General features: G+C 40.7%; 1 protein-coding gene across 1 annotated transcript; it reads left to right on the top strand.

The window, feature by feature from the left end:
• The first annotated feature begins 1,365 nt into the window (after positions 1–1,365).
• Positions 1,366–16,133, top strand: LOC145446332 (uncharacterized). Its single transcript, XM_080324593.1, has 5 exons — positions 1,366–1,465; positions 4,583–5,491; positions 5,557–5,694; positions 6,589–6,697; positions 15,303–16,133. Exons 2-5 carry the CDS (start codon positions 4,634–4,636, stop codon positions 15,512–15,514), a joined length of 1,317 nt encoding a protein of 438 aa, XP_080180719.1. The 5' UTR covers positions 1,366–1,465; positions 4,583–4,633; the 3' UTR covers positions 15,515–16,133.
• Positions 16,134–16,685: the final 552 nt, after the last annotated feature.

Genomic DNA, 16,685 nt, shown 5'->3' with positions numbered 1-16,685 from the left:
TTGTTTAGGTCAAAAAAAGTCAAAATTTAGATTCTTTAGGTCAAAATTTTCCTTTTTTTAGGTAAAAAAAACGCCCTAATCATTACTCATGCTTATCAAATGAAAAATGCGCAAAATCGAAATGCCTAGTGATGAAAAGATTGAAAATGTCGATATGGTTTGTCGCCAGCGACAGCAGTCTCCATGCTGTGAATAGTCTTTTGGATTATCATTATTCCGATGGGTCATTGTGCATATACAAGTCGCGTATAGTAACTGGTGCTGTGAAGCAGCGTAACTATTATCACCACAAGAGGTGTAATGAATAATGAAGACAGCAATTGCAGCCTAATTACGCAACATTGTGTGAAAGCGCCGTCTTTTGTGTGACCGTCAGCCCGGCGTGATACACAACGTAATCCATCACCAATGATCTTATCTTGAGGAAACGTAAAGCCGATAAGGTTGGCGCCGCTCGCAGTCAGGACTGCGAGACAGCTCTGTACGAGCGTGTTTATTATCATGAAAGCATTCTTATCGAGCTTCCAATCAAACTGTAAACGGTCGGTGCCCAAATGGGAAATGTGCGAAACACATGTCGCATGTGATGTTTTTTCGAACGCGGGTTATCTCAACTGAATGTGGAAGGTCAAACATATAGATAAGGGAACCAATCACTGCGCATCAATATGTATGATATATCTTCGATGATGTATCTATCTCGTTTGAACGCTACCAAATTTGTTGATTTTATCACAGAATATATATCTCGGAATGATTTGATCGCTAAGAAATGGGCCTTATCTCGCGCTGTGTTGAGTCAGTTATCTACTCCATTTACATTTTGTTTGCATTACTCCCGATTCGAGAAAGCCTGTCATGGGAAAATACATCAGCTTATCTGATGTAGAGCACTTACACTCGTTACCAGCAAACGTGACGTTCGAGCGACCATTCGCCTTCTTTGAATGTATTTTACTAGAGACCAAGGGGTCGTGAGTTGTCCGAACTAATGATATCGCACAGATAACCGGATAACGACACGCGCAATCTTGGTAAGTAGGAAGACAATGTGAGGGCAGCTGTTATTCGTGAAAAAGCGCTATGAAAGCCGAGGTAGTGATATTTCAATCAGTGACCGTTGTATCGTCAGAACTCGTTAGGAAATCTTTCAGTGCATTCGGGGTGTATGTACTCAGTCATAGTATAGCATAATCAATTACGTAGTAAATGTAGGTCACAAATACAGTGTCAGTATATGGTGACGATCTTTCACGGATATGATAGAATACACCAGAACGGCGATGGTGTGTAACTGTGCAGCCTATTCGTTTATGAGAACCCCCTTCAAATATCTGCGAGGGAGAAGAGATGAGCGATTTAGCTATAGGAACAACAACGATTGAAAGCGCATCATAGACGGGGAGTATGTTTACTTGTCTACCTTCAAGGAAATAACATCAAAGCGAGATGGCAGGATCATCAGGTGTACTATAGATCACGAGGATCAATTAAAGCGTGATGACCATAAGCAATCGATGCTCTAGCGTTTTCGTATGCGGTACGACATTCACATCTGTGGTATAGTGCTTGCATTCCGCTGTCGGAGAATAACAATGGATTGTATTGAAGGAAATTGTGACCCTTAAGATATTCGGTTGCCGGTCGGTTTTGTTTTTTCGATAAAAGAATAGCACCATGGTTCATTGGAGACAGTGATTCATTCATTGAGAATGGTATCATTTAGCTTTGAACCATTTATTTTGAAATCGTCCTCGTCCTCATATATCAGTGTTTCTCAACCCCGAGTCCGCGGACTCAAATGAGTCCGTGGAAGGACATGGATGAGTCCGTGAGCACAGGGATTTTCGGTAAATTAATCGACACACACGTTGACAAATTGTCAACCTGATATTTCCCCATGTTTTTCAATGGAAAAGCGGAAGTCTCATTTTGAATGTGTTATATTAGATGATTTTATATTGATAAAACCTTACCAAACGATCATAGATCTTAATTTGGAGGTCCACGGACATAGTCTTAGCTTGAGCATGTCGAATATCCACATAAAATATCGAAATTTAGAGTTTTTTCTTCAATTTCCGATATGATTTCGGAACATGAAATTGACGGACCTACGGGGCTCGTTCACTTTCGGACCAAAGTCATCACAACCTTACGGAGAAAATAGCTTTTTGGTCCGAAAGTGCATGAGCCCCGTACTGGTCCGGGTTCGTCAAATTCAGATTTGATACTTGGGCTTCAACCTTGATGGGTGATTCGCAAAATACAACTCTTGAACTGTTAGTCACCTTAATAGCTGTCATATAAAATGCAAAGATACCCAAATATGTGACTAGTGGTACTGAGCTTGAATAGTGCTTTCAGAACTATATTCATTGTAGTAGAATTTATTACCTCGAAGACTTTTCGCGTTCCCCTTATCAAGAGATACAATAAGAAGGAGAAAGAGTTTGTCTACAATCGTTAAGTATGCCATAAATATATACCGCTAATTGTCTGTGTAACGTCTTCTGTGTATTGTATAATTTTATTTTCTCTTGTCCCTTTATTAGACTACCGGTACAGCTGACTCTGGCCAGCTAGCGTTCCTTTTTATTATTACATTGTTACGTCATATCTTGCCAATTTGGTTTTCGTTGTATGCTTCTTATTGTGCCGTTAACTCTTGATGAGGGTCATACGAAATGCCTTCAAGTTAATAAATTATACTACAATGAATGTAGTTTGGAAAGCAATATCAGAGATACCTCAATAAGCGATGTTACGCCACGTATATTTCAAACGCATGAACAACGAAACATCAAGCTCTACAACAAATTGTTCAGCATTCCAAGCAATATTCGTTCTCCTGAAATGTTCTGTGTCTTGGGCAATCCATTTGGTTGCAAGTGTCACAGGCAAGACGGGTATGCTCTGCGCATCGCTAGCATCTTCCTGGCTTGATACCAAATATGTCAGGTGTGCCTATAAACCCTTATTATCGCCAACTGGAATTTTTCAAAATGCCCTACATTTATGCCCGAGGTGGCCCATTGGTAAAATTGTCATAACCTATTCCATCCTGGTTATAAATGTACAATTTTGGACGGATTGACTTGAATTTGGTACGCTTGGATGCGGAATTTGACGCTGAGTATTCACATACCGAAAATGCCAGGTATAAACCCCTATGACAGCTCTTCATACACACGTATGCACGCGTTTTCGGCGCGATATACGCTGAGACTTATGGTCCACTTGTAGACGTTATTTGGATATTGATAAATCGTAGGGACATGGGCTCATCACAGAAACAATCTAAAGTTGTCTATTAACAGTAGAACTCGAAATATGGACTACATTACTGAACATGAACAGTTGTTTGCATTGCAAAGCCGACAGATATGGAAAGACAACTTTAAAAAGGCTTCTTTGACTCAGTTTTGGGCAATTGTGCAGTCGATGGAGCATAGTCTTTCAGATCTTTGCTAGCAAGCTGCAACAGCTCTTTTGCCATTTCCAACCACATACCTGTGAAAATCTGACTTTTCAACGCTGACGATGATCAAAAGAAGTATCGCAATAGACTTCAACCGGTAGATGACATCAGATGTAAGCCTACATAACCAACCACAATTCCGGAATTCGATAAACTTGTCAAGCAATTTCAAGGACAAGGCTCTAATTGAGTGTGTGTTGAGTGAAAAACAGTGCTTGATTTTTTCGTTGATACCGCACTCTCTTGGATAGAAATTTTAAAAAAACTAATTTTCATTAATATATAGCTTGAGTCCGCGAATATATAGGCGAGCTTGAGAATAGTCCGCGGGCCAAAAAGGTTGAGAACCGCTGTCATATATCAATTGAAATAACTCCGAAAAGATATTTTATACACTATACAGTATAGCAAGTAAGCTGTTTGGGAAATTTCAACATGTCCCTAAAACGCATACCACAGCACTCTCGCTCGCCCATGTTATTTTCCAATATGGAATCGGTGTCTTGTGCACAACAAAGATACTACTCACAGCCCAGGTTGGAATCCCGGTACGCTTAGCGCAATATCTTTGGTGTGCCAAGGCGGTTCTCGGCGTCACACCTGTGTGCAGTCAGTAGAATCTTTGGTGTGCACGAGACACCGATTCCATATTGGCTCACAGCACACTGGTGTGATGCTAGCATTGCTAGGATATTACGCTAAACGTATACCTTGGTTATTTTCAGTAAGAAACCCTATAGTGGTATCGGTGTTGACGGCTGAGACTTCACAGTCTGTGTCTATAGTGTGTCATTTCTGTATCTTATATTTTCAATTATTAATATTTAATGTGATATTTTTGTTTTTGATAATTGATCACGGTATGTTTTTACCTGTCAATGTTTGCCGAGGAAGTATAGCATATATAGGCCTACTTTCCTCTGGTACATTAGCTGTTAGCGATACTGCCTCCTTGGTCCCAACCACAAATCAACCGATGCTAAAATGAGACAATCAAAATATTGTAAGTAAGCAGTTTGAGATTATGGCACTGATAAAAAATAGACTAGAAATCTATCTTAACAAAATTACTCAACGATACCATCATTTCACTCGTTCCAGATATTCAGAAAGTTGTTTCTTCTTAATGGTACCCCATATCTCCGCGTGATAATGAATGAGGCGACGTCTTCGAGTCCAGATATTCATTGGAATCAACATTCTCAGCGGGAAAAGAAGCTTGTCGTCAACAATGTATTAACTTTCCTCACGGGCAAAATACACGACATCCCCCGCGGTAAACTGATCGATATCATCATGAAGCATGGAGCTTTCACCGATGACATGATAAGACAAGCTAGAGTAGTACTGTGGGCTCACTGTGCCCCGGAATCGTGCGGATTCACGAGGGAAGGTCTACAAGTCCGGCAGGACAACATTGAAAACATGGTCAACTTATTATCTCTTCTGAGCTCTACAAAGATGAATGTGAAGTTCGTAGCGGATGACATTAATATTTTCCCGACTGTGCCACACAACGAAATCAATGATTTGGATGTGACCTCTCTGTTCGACTCGATATCCGGTTTGCAAACAGATCTGTCGTCAGTGGTGGCAACGTTGTTGCCGATGCAAGAAAAAATATTCGATCTCGGCCGAAAGATCACGAACGTGAAAAAAAATTCGATCAAGCGGGGTTCCGGCTTCTGTGATAACGACATGCCCGAAAGATTACTGGATGATGACTTTGCTCAGCAAGGGGACAAATCAAGCTCGGCTTCAACGTCATGCAGTTCACCAACAAATTTAGTACATTCTAACACCATACCTCAGCAAGCGGACGCGGAGAAGGCCGATTCCATGCCGAATCCTCATGATGTACTACTTTCTCAGCCCGGGGCTGTCCTGTCGGGACACGAATCTGACTCATTTCAAGCTCTGACCGTGAAAAAAATGAAACGGACACTACCGTGGCAGAGCAAACTGACAAAGACGCATCAGCAGTTAGGCCTAACGGACGAGCTAGCTCAAGTAAGACGAAATTTATGAAACTACCCTCGATGTTGTCTCATGATATGTTAACTTGAATGTAACAGATGAAGGAATCTCGCAAGGCTGCTGAAAACGGGGTGACGTGTGCCAACTGTCACACGTCTCAGACCACGTTGTGGAGAAGGAGCATGAAGGGTGATTTGGTGTGCAATGCATGCGGTCTTTATTACAGGTTACACGGGGTGAGTTACTTGTAATGTTGTTACACTTTAATATTATGGTAATATTAAGTTCCACCCATACACACATTTATCGTTCACCCGAGTTCAGTGGTTGTAGAGGTCTGCAGTTGCAGTTTGAGTGCCGTTTAGGCTGTCTCCCAAGATATCCAGTCGCGCAAAGCCAGTAGCCCAAGCCTTGCTAAATGGGTATGGTAGCCGCAGTAATGGGGATCCAGCATAGAACTTCAGCCATATCTTTGTACACTGATCCACTGTTTCGACCCACCCTCAGAAGAGGCCAAAAGACTCTCTCTCATTCTTGTTCTACCTATGAGCCAGAATAAATCAAAGAGATACCATAGTAGGCCTAATGTTTACTTTTGTGTTGTAAATTCGACATTATGTCAACGATTCCATGATATTATATTGAGATTTGCTTCTCACGACAAACGCCCACTGTTATGATTGATGCGCTGTGACAACGTTTCATTTTCTCACCCTTACTTTTGTTGGTGATTTTGAAAGTATTTGATTGCTTGTGATTTATCAAGTTATTAGCAATTCAACTTAGCAAATACCGCAATTGCACAGTCGTTCATTTTAATCGAGCGACTTAACTGGAATAACAATTGACATAAAGAAAACCGGATAGTTTTCTTGATGTTGAATTTATAAAAAATGATGATGAGAAGGATAATCGAGTAGTGACCCCAAAGATACTTCAATGATGGGAGTTTCCTTTATCACTTCATTATCAGAAAAATTTGCATATCTTGATAAGAAACTGATAAACTGTTCAATTCGCTGTGTTGTTTTTCTCATGAATTCACCACTCGATAAATTAAGAACAAGGAGATGTTTCTCGTCCGATGCATCGAACGATACTTTTTCTGGAATATGCATAATTTATCGCAGGTGCCTCGTCCCCTCGCGATGAAAAAGAACGGCGTGCAGACGAGAACTCGGAAAGAGAAGAAAGGGAGAAAGGCGTCCAAACCGCAGCATAACTTATCAGCCACGACCGGTGAGAGATCAGATTGCTCTGTCTTCGAATGTTCTTATCAAATTCATCCTGATAAAAGTCAGATCACGATGATAACTAACAGGCTTGGTGTGCAATTTTGGCCAGTTTGTGATTTCAAAATTCGAATTATGGCAGGAAATCTCAGACTGGAGCTCGATTAACAAATTCCAGTGTTTTCAATTTCGCATCAAGTAGCCTGCATTTACTGCACATTAATAGGGGACTATTGATTGTTCAATTTGGAGACTTGTCATCAGTTCATAGAAATGTTGTTCCCGTGCATAACATTCTTTTGTTGATGTCAGCGAATCGAGGTTCTATCTCACCCATGGCGATAACGGAAAGGCCTACCCTATCAAAATCGCCAGCCTCGTTGATGGCACAGAAAAATAACATTTGTCATTGTTAAACTGCTGACAAGCCTTGTTGATGAATAGCTTGGCACAGAAAAATAACTTTAGTTCTTACTAGACTGCAGTCATTACAATATGGCCTCTAAAGCTTTCCAAATTTTTTAGTGCCAAAGCTATTTTGATTAGCTACTAATATGTCTTATTCCTATGGGTGAGATGGAAGCATGATTCTCTGTACTGCTTGTGACAATAATTAGAACATGTTATGGTTATGCATCGCATGGGAACAGCACTTCTATGGTATTGTTACCAACATGCAGTACCTGTTGTGACACGTGGTAAAGTTCCTGTTCGCAAAACTCCACTAACACACATGTGGTCATTTATCAGTGGTTATGCACGACCAGTAGGGCTGTTCAGAATTCACCGACTTTGATAAAATCATGGTTTTCAGTCCGTTTCCCATGCTTTATGCCTTAACATATTCTAGCTACCGTAAACCGGGGTGACTTTGGACAATTTTCAACAATTCCCCTTTGTATCTTGGAATTGTTAGGGTATAGGGGAGGCAAGTTTTATGTTTTTAATGGGTCATGGAGCAAAGATTAGAATTACCTAATCCAAAATCTTCATGGTCATAAATAAGTACCTTATTTTTGTAAATTATCCGTGTCCAAAGTTGCCCCTGCATGAGGCGTAACTTTGGACAATGTAGTTTCTTGTATGTCTTTACACTCTATTGTTCATGTAACCTCGTAAATGAGGCTTATTTGGTAAGAGTTCATGAGAGCAGTGGGTTAAACTGAAACAAAATAGTATATGTCTGGCCTATTGCATGATTTTTACCTAGTCCCCCCCAAAAAAAATAAATAAATAGGTAGTTTATGAAGGCTAATGCCCCCTTATTCATCCCTTATCTCAATTTTCCCTCATGCCTTCACCAATTAGGACTTATAAATTACATATGGTGATAAGGGGTATCCCACTGGTGGTGTCAGCAATCGAAAGCAAACATTAAGCATGTTACTGTGATTTATTACCGATATCAAATATATTACTGTTCTTTAAAAGATACACTTTCCCTTTCCTATGTCCTCTGATGAATATATTTGTCTTAATTTACGATATCCAATATTCAGCAGGCGCATCTTTAGGAGTATGTGATAAGTTTTTGAAGTAGCTTACATCCGATTACAATCTCGATTACAATCTCGCAGCTCATTGCCTACCCGTTTTAAGAAGCCATCAGGCCAGTCATAAGGAATATAGTTGACGATGCACTTTGACACAGAAGAAGCAGCCACTTTCCAGAGCTCTAAATTTCACATTTTCCACTGTCCAAAGTTACCCCGTTCTGATAAAATTTGACGCGGTAACTTTAGGCATCACATTTTCTTGTATTGATCTAAGGGTGAGCCCACTGAGAATTTTGCCATGGATTAAGACTACGTAGAGGTGTCTACTGCCAAATTTTGAATGTATGAATCACATGCTATCTATGTTTGGTTGTAAGAATTAAATGGCCATTGATTTCGATGAAATTGACCCCCGCCATTAATTTCTCAATGTTGGGTCAAGTTTATCTGTGAAATGAATCCGCCTTTTATCGAGACTACTTGTGGTACTGTTGCCTCATGAAAAAGAATTGGACATCCAGCGGCAACCCTTTTCCATCAATAACCATTTAAATCTTTTACTGCTCAGTGTCCAAAGTTACCCTTAAGTCCAAAGTTACCCTGGTTTACGGTACTTTTTTCTGTAACTCATCCCTTGCATCTGTGTGCGTGTTAAGCTGGAAGAATACCGGCTGAAAACGGCGGACTCCCTAAAAATTTGAGTGCCACAATTTTACTTAACCTACTAAAATGCCATATATGCCATGGTTTAAAATGCCATCATAGTGTCCTATATGGTGTCAACACAGGCAAATCTCACGCCTCAGTGAAATTGTATCATGTCACAATTTCCATTTGGCTACAGGCAATTTGACGGTCATTTTTGACCGGCTTGCCGAGCATTAAATTTGGTAAAACGGGTATCAATCGAAAGCTGACTCTGCACTGATTACGAAAATATAAATTTTATTCCGCTCGTGACCCTGGAACTCCCACAATCAGCCTCGAATTTTTCATTGTTACGGAGATTGGCATTGGGACGCAACAATGCTGTCTGGCGAAACGAGAGAGTAGCTCAAAGAGAAAAAAGGCCAGACAGCATTGTTCAGCATTGTTGCGTCCCAATGCCAATCTCCATAACAATGAAAAATTCGAGGCTGATTGTGGGAGTTCCAGGGCCACGATCGGAATAAAATTTATATTATCGTAATCAGTGCAGAGTCAGCTTTCGATTGATACCCTTTTTACCAAATTTAATGCTCGGCAAGCTGGTCAAAAATGACCGTCAAATTGCCTGCAGCCAAATGGAAGTTGTGACGTGATACAATTTCACTGAGGCGTGAGATTTGCCTGTGTCGACACCATATAGGACACTATGATGCCATATATGCCATGGTTTACGCAGCTGTTGTGGTTTGGGGTGATACAAGACCTCACTGTAGATATTTTTCCGAGCTCAGGACACCATTTTCATATTGCACACTGTCTTGGAAATCCTCAAACTTACCTAAAACTTAGCAAAATAATATAACTGTAAATACACCATCCAATTGCACAGCGACATTGTAAATATATTATTATTCAATGAAACGTAAGAATATAAAGGGGAAATGGATAACGAAGCGAAACAACAAAACAAAGAAATGGATTTATTTGACAAAAATCCAATACCAATTAGATGGATGAATGGGTTGATTTCTCGAAAATTTGAAATCTTTGCCGGAGATCTTCCATGGCTTGTAAGAGACAGTCTCGTGTTTTCTGTCGTCAGGTATTTACATAGCGTGGTCGGTATTTAATTTCATAATACGTGCTGCTGCATCGTTAAGTTTTTGACCACTATTCACGAATTCCCGAGCACTCATGAAACGCAGATCACTATGCTATCCTGACACTGGAAGACTCGACCTGTTGGCGTTACACAGCTATAGCATCAATATGAACCACGGTCATGTACTAATCAAATGCACAATTAAAACATGACATAGGTCTCTGTCTGTCATTGAATAGGTCTACATTAGCTTTCAGAGTCGCAAATGTAGACGATTGCGCATTTTGTGCAAATTCGAAATCCCTGCTATGGGGGTGTCAGCTGCCTGTGACTGAGATATAGATATGCTCTAGCTGTAAGTTCACCTTCGTTACTTCATGCTGGTGCAGACCGTGTTCTAGTCAGGTTCACTCTTATTCTTGTCTGATTTTAACTTTCAACACTTTATCTTTGCCGCCAAGCATTCCTAATCTGTGACTTCCCAAATCATGGTAGGAGGGTATGTGTCTTGTAGACATAGGGTGCATTTACAGTTGTATTCTTTTACATGGTGAATCGTGCTAAATGATGCTCAGTTTTGGTATGTTTGAGGATTTCCAAGGCACTGTGCAATATGAAAATGGTGTCATGAACTCGGAAAAATATGTACAGTGAGGTTTTGCATCACCCCTGACCACATCAGCTGCTTAAACCCTGACATATATGGACTTTTAGTAGGCTAAGTAAAATGGCCCTGTGGATATACAGCTGTTACAGCTGTATCAGCTGTATCAGTCAAGTACCAGCTGTATCACTCAGGTATCAGCTGCATCACTTGAAGGTATCGCCCAGGTATCACTCAAATATCAGCTGTATCACTCAGGTATCAGCGGTATCACTCAGGTATCAGCTGTATCACTCAGGTATCATCCAGGTATCTCTCCGCATAAAAAGTATCACGTCAAGACTACGCCAGAGATGCGAAATAGTCAGGTAGCAGAACAAAAGGGTATTGTCTACTACCTGTGATTATGCAAACACGCCAATCATCAGGCGTAAACTAGATTCAGATTCAGGACGCTGTATAGCAGGGGTCGGCAAACCCTGGCACGCGATATGATTTTTCATGGCACGACAAATGATTTGACGCAAACTATTATAACCATGTTTTTTGCAAAAAATGAAACAAAAGTTTTCAAAATGTTCCAAGCTCGTAGGCGATCCAAAATTATTTCGTAAATTGACATAAAATAGAGTCTTTTACAGCAGATTTTACTTATCTTGAAATTAATTTCCGCGCTTCGCGCGATTTATTGGACCTGATGTCTTGATTATAATGCGGGAACCCCCAATAAATAAATTTTTATGTAGCCTATATAGAAAATGTTTTTAAAAGCTATGCATAATGTACAGAAATGAGTCAAACGTATTAGCAGTTATGAAAGAACGTCATCTGAATATCGTATGAAACCGTTTGGATGCTTCAGTCTAATAGTGTTCACTGTGCAGCCTACGGGAGCGAAACTTATGAACCGGCATTCCGGCGCTGGGCATTTTCACGCTATAGAAGGCACGACCTAGACATAAAGTTTCGGACAACATGCGACTCCTGTGCGATTTATGCTTTGCCAAAATGATTGACGACGATAAAACCTTGAAACAAAATAATCACCGTATGCTATTCAAAACGTTCGATATTGATATGTCCGCAGTTCCAGGCGCCGAAATGACCAGTGCCGAATGGTCCAGTGCCCGCAGCTTGAGCCGCATGTATCAAATGACACCTGTCGAGGTTGAGGAAAATAATGAGCCCCGTGTCGAAATGCGAATTTGAAATCGCGTTTGTCTCTCAGAAGGAGATATTCTTTTAGTTTCGACTGGTGGCAAGTGGTTCCAATATATCTGCAGCTACGACAATCTTTATCTAGGGTTACGATATTTTGAGATCTTAAAAGAGGACACTTTTCAAGACATTTCCACACTTACAATACTGGAGTAAAATTTGCTAAATTTGGTGCGACTTTGTAATTGATTGACTAAAAAAAATGAAAAAAAGGCAAAAGGAGGCTCAACTCCTAAAAGCCCTGCCGGACCATCACTGAGTACTGATTTCCTATATCTCAGTAGAATTTTAACATACATTTAACCAAGATTTTCAAAAAAGAGGACAAATTCTCATAAAAGAGGACATTTGGGCGTTCTCTGAGGAAGCAGAAGATCTATCATTGCGCGACTGAAAATAAATTATGTAAATATTACGTACATGTAAACGATAGGTCGGGTGCGGCAGCGACCAAAATTTAATCCTTTCGCGACCAATAATTGAGGAAACACTGGCGTAACGGATGCTGTTGCCATCTGCATAAAAACGGTTGGTGGTATTCCTTGCCTGAAACGGTAGGCTAAATATTAATAAATTGAATGCATGGCACGCAAGCTGGTATAAAGTTGACATTTTTGACATTTTGGCACGCTGCACACAAGAGGTTGCCCGCCCCTGCTGTATAGCAAGGAAAAAAGATGATTTTTGCGATGTACCCACATCCGCCTCTAGACCCAGATACTGTTTTTTTCTAATAAAAGGAATAAGTTTCGTAAACGAAAATACCGTAACCATGGAACGAAATTAATTGCAATCAATATCAATTCAACTAAAAATTGCCATTTGTTTCTTTTTCGGCGGCTGCGACCCCGTTTCGATCCGGCATTTTTATTTGGAGCCGTGATTCGTAGCTTCCCGTCGGAAGAAAATTGCAAGTTAGCATCAGCAAGGCAATATTGCTTCACCAAGAAACCTTGCAAATACCATTTCTTTTTCCTTGTCCAATTTTTTGTCCCATTCATATATACCGTATGGAATTCATACTTTAGAAATTTTCCCTTCCTTCGGTAAATTACTTGACTATAGAATGTGCTCTGTGCATCCAAATACATTGTCGTGACGATTTCATGTAGCAAATTAATTTATTCAGTTTACATTTTTGCCATTGCGTTTGTACCTTTATTTTGAAATTCACTGTTTTGCAATTATTGTTCGTAAACAGTTCTTAAGAGTACGAATGCCGATTTAATATTCCATTCGACGCCTAAACCTTCTCACGAGCCTTCGCGAGAAATGTATTATCCAAGTACGAAAGTATCTGTGGACAGTTTTCCTTGCAGTATACTTTTAACACGTCTTCTGCTGACGAGAAGGATACAAGGCTGATACATCTGATACAACTGTGATACATCTGTTGATATGGCCCTGTGGATATAAAGCTGTGTCAGCTGTATCACCCTGTGGATATAAAGCTGTATCAGCTATATCACCCTGTGGATATAAAGCTGTATCAGCTGTATCACCCTGTGGATATAAAGCTGTATCAGCTGTATCAGCCTGTGAATATAAAGCTGTATCAGCTGTATCAGTTCTATCAGCTGTATCACTCTACCTGTATGGAATCGGTGTCTTGTGTTCAAACAATTCTTGATTTTTTTTATCATTATTTTTTTAATCACCTCAACTTTGAGAATCATCGCTGCTCCTATGTTATATAAGACAAACCAAACCGAGATTCACCCAGGTATCACTCTGCAATAAGTACCACGTCTATACTATGTCTGGGATGCGTGAAATAGTCTGGTAGGCTATCACTCAAGTATCAACCATGTCACCCAGGTTTGAGCTGTATCACTCAATTATCAGCTTTATCATCCAGGTTTTTCTCTGCTTAAAAAGTATCACGCCAAGACTACGTCTGGGATGCAAAATAGTCAGGTATCGAAACACAAGGGTATCGTCCCCTACAGTGATTATGCAAACACGCAATGTCAGACGTAAACTAGATCATCATCATCATTGGTTTATTAGCATTATCAGGAAGCATTATAGCCAGGGCCGTAACTGCACTTCGTCATTCCCCCCCCCCCCAAAAAAAAAAACGTTGGTCTTGGGTGGGCCCACTATAGGGTGATAAACTGACCCCACTCAGGCTATACGCTGTTTATCGCTACATATCATCTACATTGGGTGTCCATTTAGTGAGTCACCTCTTCTCGCCTAAACCTGCGAAGCAAGAGAAATTTCTATATTTCATGATTGAGTCGGTCAATATATGATCGGGAATTGCATATAGATTGCTATCAATTTTTTTCCTCTCACTGCTCACATAATCTGATTTAGGCTACCGACCGGTAGAGCTGAGTGAGGTGTGTTTGAAAAGGTAGGACCCCTCGAATAATAATTAATTAATTAAACATCTCCGGGTGTGTACCCGTTGGCAGGAACGAAACAGCACTCACTAAAAATTGCCATTTTCTTTCTTTTTCGGCGGCTGCGGCCTGCTTTCGATCCAGCATTGTTATTTGGAACCGTGATGCGTAGCTTCCGTCGGCAGAAGCTTGCAAGTTAGTATCAGCAGGCAATATTGCTTCCCCAAGAAATACAGCTGATACAGCTTTATATCCACAGGGTGATACAGCTGATACAGCTTTATATCCACAGGGCCTGTTGATACAGCTGTATATCCACTGGGCCAAGTAAGATAGCAGCGCTGAAATTTTAGGGGAATCGCCCATTTTCTGCCGATATTGTTCCAGCTCCTCATGCACACACACAGATGCAAACGATGAGTTACAGATAAAAGTAGAATATGTTTTTAGGGCATAAGGCATGGGAAACGGAGTGAAAACCAGGACTTTTTGGAAGTAGGTCAATTTTGAACAACCCTAACCCTAACGACCAGTCTCACTCGCTTACTCAACATTCCCAGTCCTGATAGTGAGCGGGGTTAGGCAACATCGAGTACCTGAACAGTTCAATATTCAAGAATATCAGGTTTTGAGCACTGCCGCAGATTTCCTGCTCATCAAATTTCTTGTTATCCTGAAAATGCTACCAGAGAGCTGTATAGTGCAAAACGAACCAAGCTTGGTTTACTGATATTCGCCATTCTCACGCTTATGGGAAAGAATTCTGATTTGATATGAACTGAATTTGATTTTCTGGTGAATTGGGTAATTCTAATTGTAATCTAATTTGTAAAACACTAAAAAGGTGTAATTCCAATTCTAATTCTAATGTAATCCGGATAGGCTGGCGATATTTCTGGTTTGTTTGTTGTTTTCATGGTGTTTGTTGACTACCATGGTCAATTGGTCATCTACACCAGGCCGATATTCTTCATTTTTATTCTGTAGCTGTCGACTTGTAGCACGGCTCACTGCTGGGGTTTTATAAGACATGACAAGGAGGAGCCTAGGTAAACCTTCAACACTTGGGTAGGAATTCTGGAGTCGACCTCGATATAGTTGTTGTTCCCAGCCTTAGTGAATCCATATGCGAAAACCCCATCTTTGATAGGGACTTGATCATAATTCCTCCTACATTTCTCCTCTTTTTACAGTCACGGACCACGATCCGGGCGCGAGGTTGTTCTCGTTTCCGCCAAATCTGGATTGGAGCGAGTTATCTGCGCAAATGTACGGCGCCGCTCGCAGACTAGCGAGCAACAACGTGGCGGCGGCGGTCTTGGACCAAAGCCAACCGAGTCCCAGCGAGCCTGCGCCGTCTCCGACTTTAGACCTCGGACCTTCTGTCAAGTCAGAGGCGGAATGAACGCCCGCGAAACTTTTTGTCACCTATTCTTACTTCAACGTCGATTTATCATTTTTCAAATTTTACCACTTCTGTGTACTATCATAAATCTTTTATATACCGCTTACTATCCTTCGTACGTCAGATTGAGCGTGCGGCTCTGTGAACTGTATAGAGTGGGACGTTTGCGTAATTTTCTGCATTCCAAAGGAATAATTTCTCTGACACACTTACTTTATTAAGATTCCTTTTTCTTTTTACATTCTGCACCAAATCACACATTTTTATAGCAAGGCTTCACCGTGATTAAATCGTGACTTTGCAAACTGCCATGCGTTTACCGAATCATCGTCGCTTATATCGCTGCAGTGTTGTACTGCAGTATTTCTAATTTATCGTCCTCTTCATTCACCCTTTGCGGACATTTTAGTAGTGTGTAGCCTTGTAAGCAGTGTGATTCAGTGAAATTTTTACGACTGGTTTTTCAAGTCCGTGAAATGTATCTGTAGACCGACGAGGTTTGGTAATCAACTATTCGCGCTTGGTATGAAATGAAATGAAAACGTTCAAGTGCTATCTTGCTGCGTTTTGTCATTCGATTTGCAAACACTGACAAATGAAATAGATTGATTGATATCGATGACGTGCTTGCTTTGGACATGCTGGTTAACATCGTTATTTAGGGAATGTGCTGGTCTCCATGATCAGCGGACTGCTTTTGTAGCGATTGAGTACTCCTGCTGCTCGGGGAGGGGTCTATAGATAATGTTCCTTCTAAGCTGCGCAGCGCACGTGCGCAGTGCTGACATGGTGTCTGCGCACATAGAAAATTAGCTGCGCGCGAAGAGTCCGAAGTGATAACCAATTTTTTTAGTCGTTACGAACTGTTGTCCAAGGGACCCGCAGAGAGTTGGTGAGTGCGCGCAGCCTCGTCAAAAATTACAGGAAACATTGCCTACAGAGATGGGGCCGGAAACTTTTTTTACTCTGCTGACAGGTTTACGCTTTGCGTCATCAGTTTTGAATTGTATATAATCAAGATATTCTTGATGTATTGAGATCGATAGAGGGTGTGCGATAACATCGTAAATGACAGGCTCGCCATCAATAAAATAATCTTAATGGGATCGCGTTGCAGAATGGACAAGAGTATTTTTCGAATATTTAGGGAAATTTTTTTCAAATTTTCTTC

Source organism: Botryllus schlosseri, chromosome 9 (assembly GCF_051294905.1).
Source record: "Botryllus schlosseri isolate E-star chromosome 9, Bs_hap1, whole genome shotgun sequence".
Taxonomy (NCBI): domain Eukaryota; kingdom Metazoa; phylum Chordata; class Ascidiacea; order Stolidobranchia; family Styelidae; genus Botryllus; species Botryllus schlosseri.
Note: the sequence above shows the minus strand (reverse complement) of the source record. Positions and strands in the feature narration are given on the sequence as shown.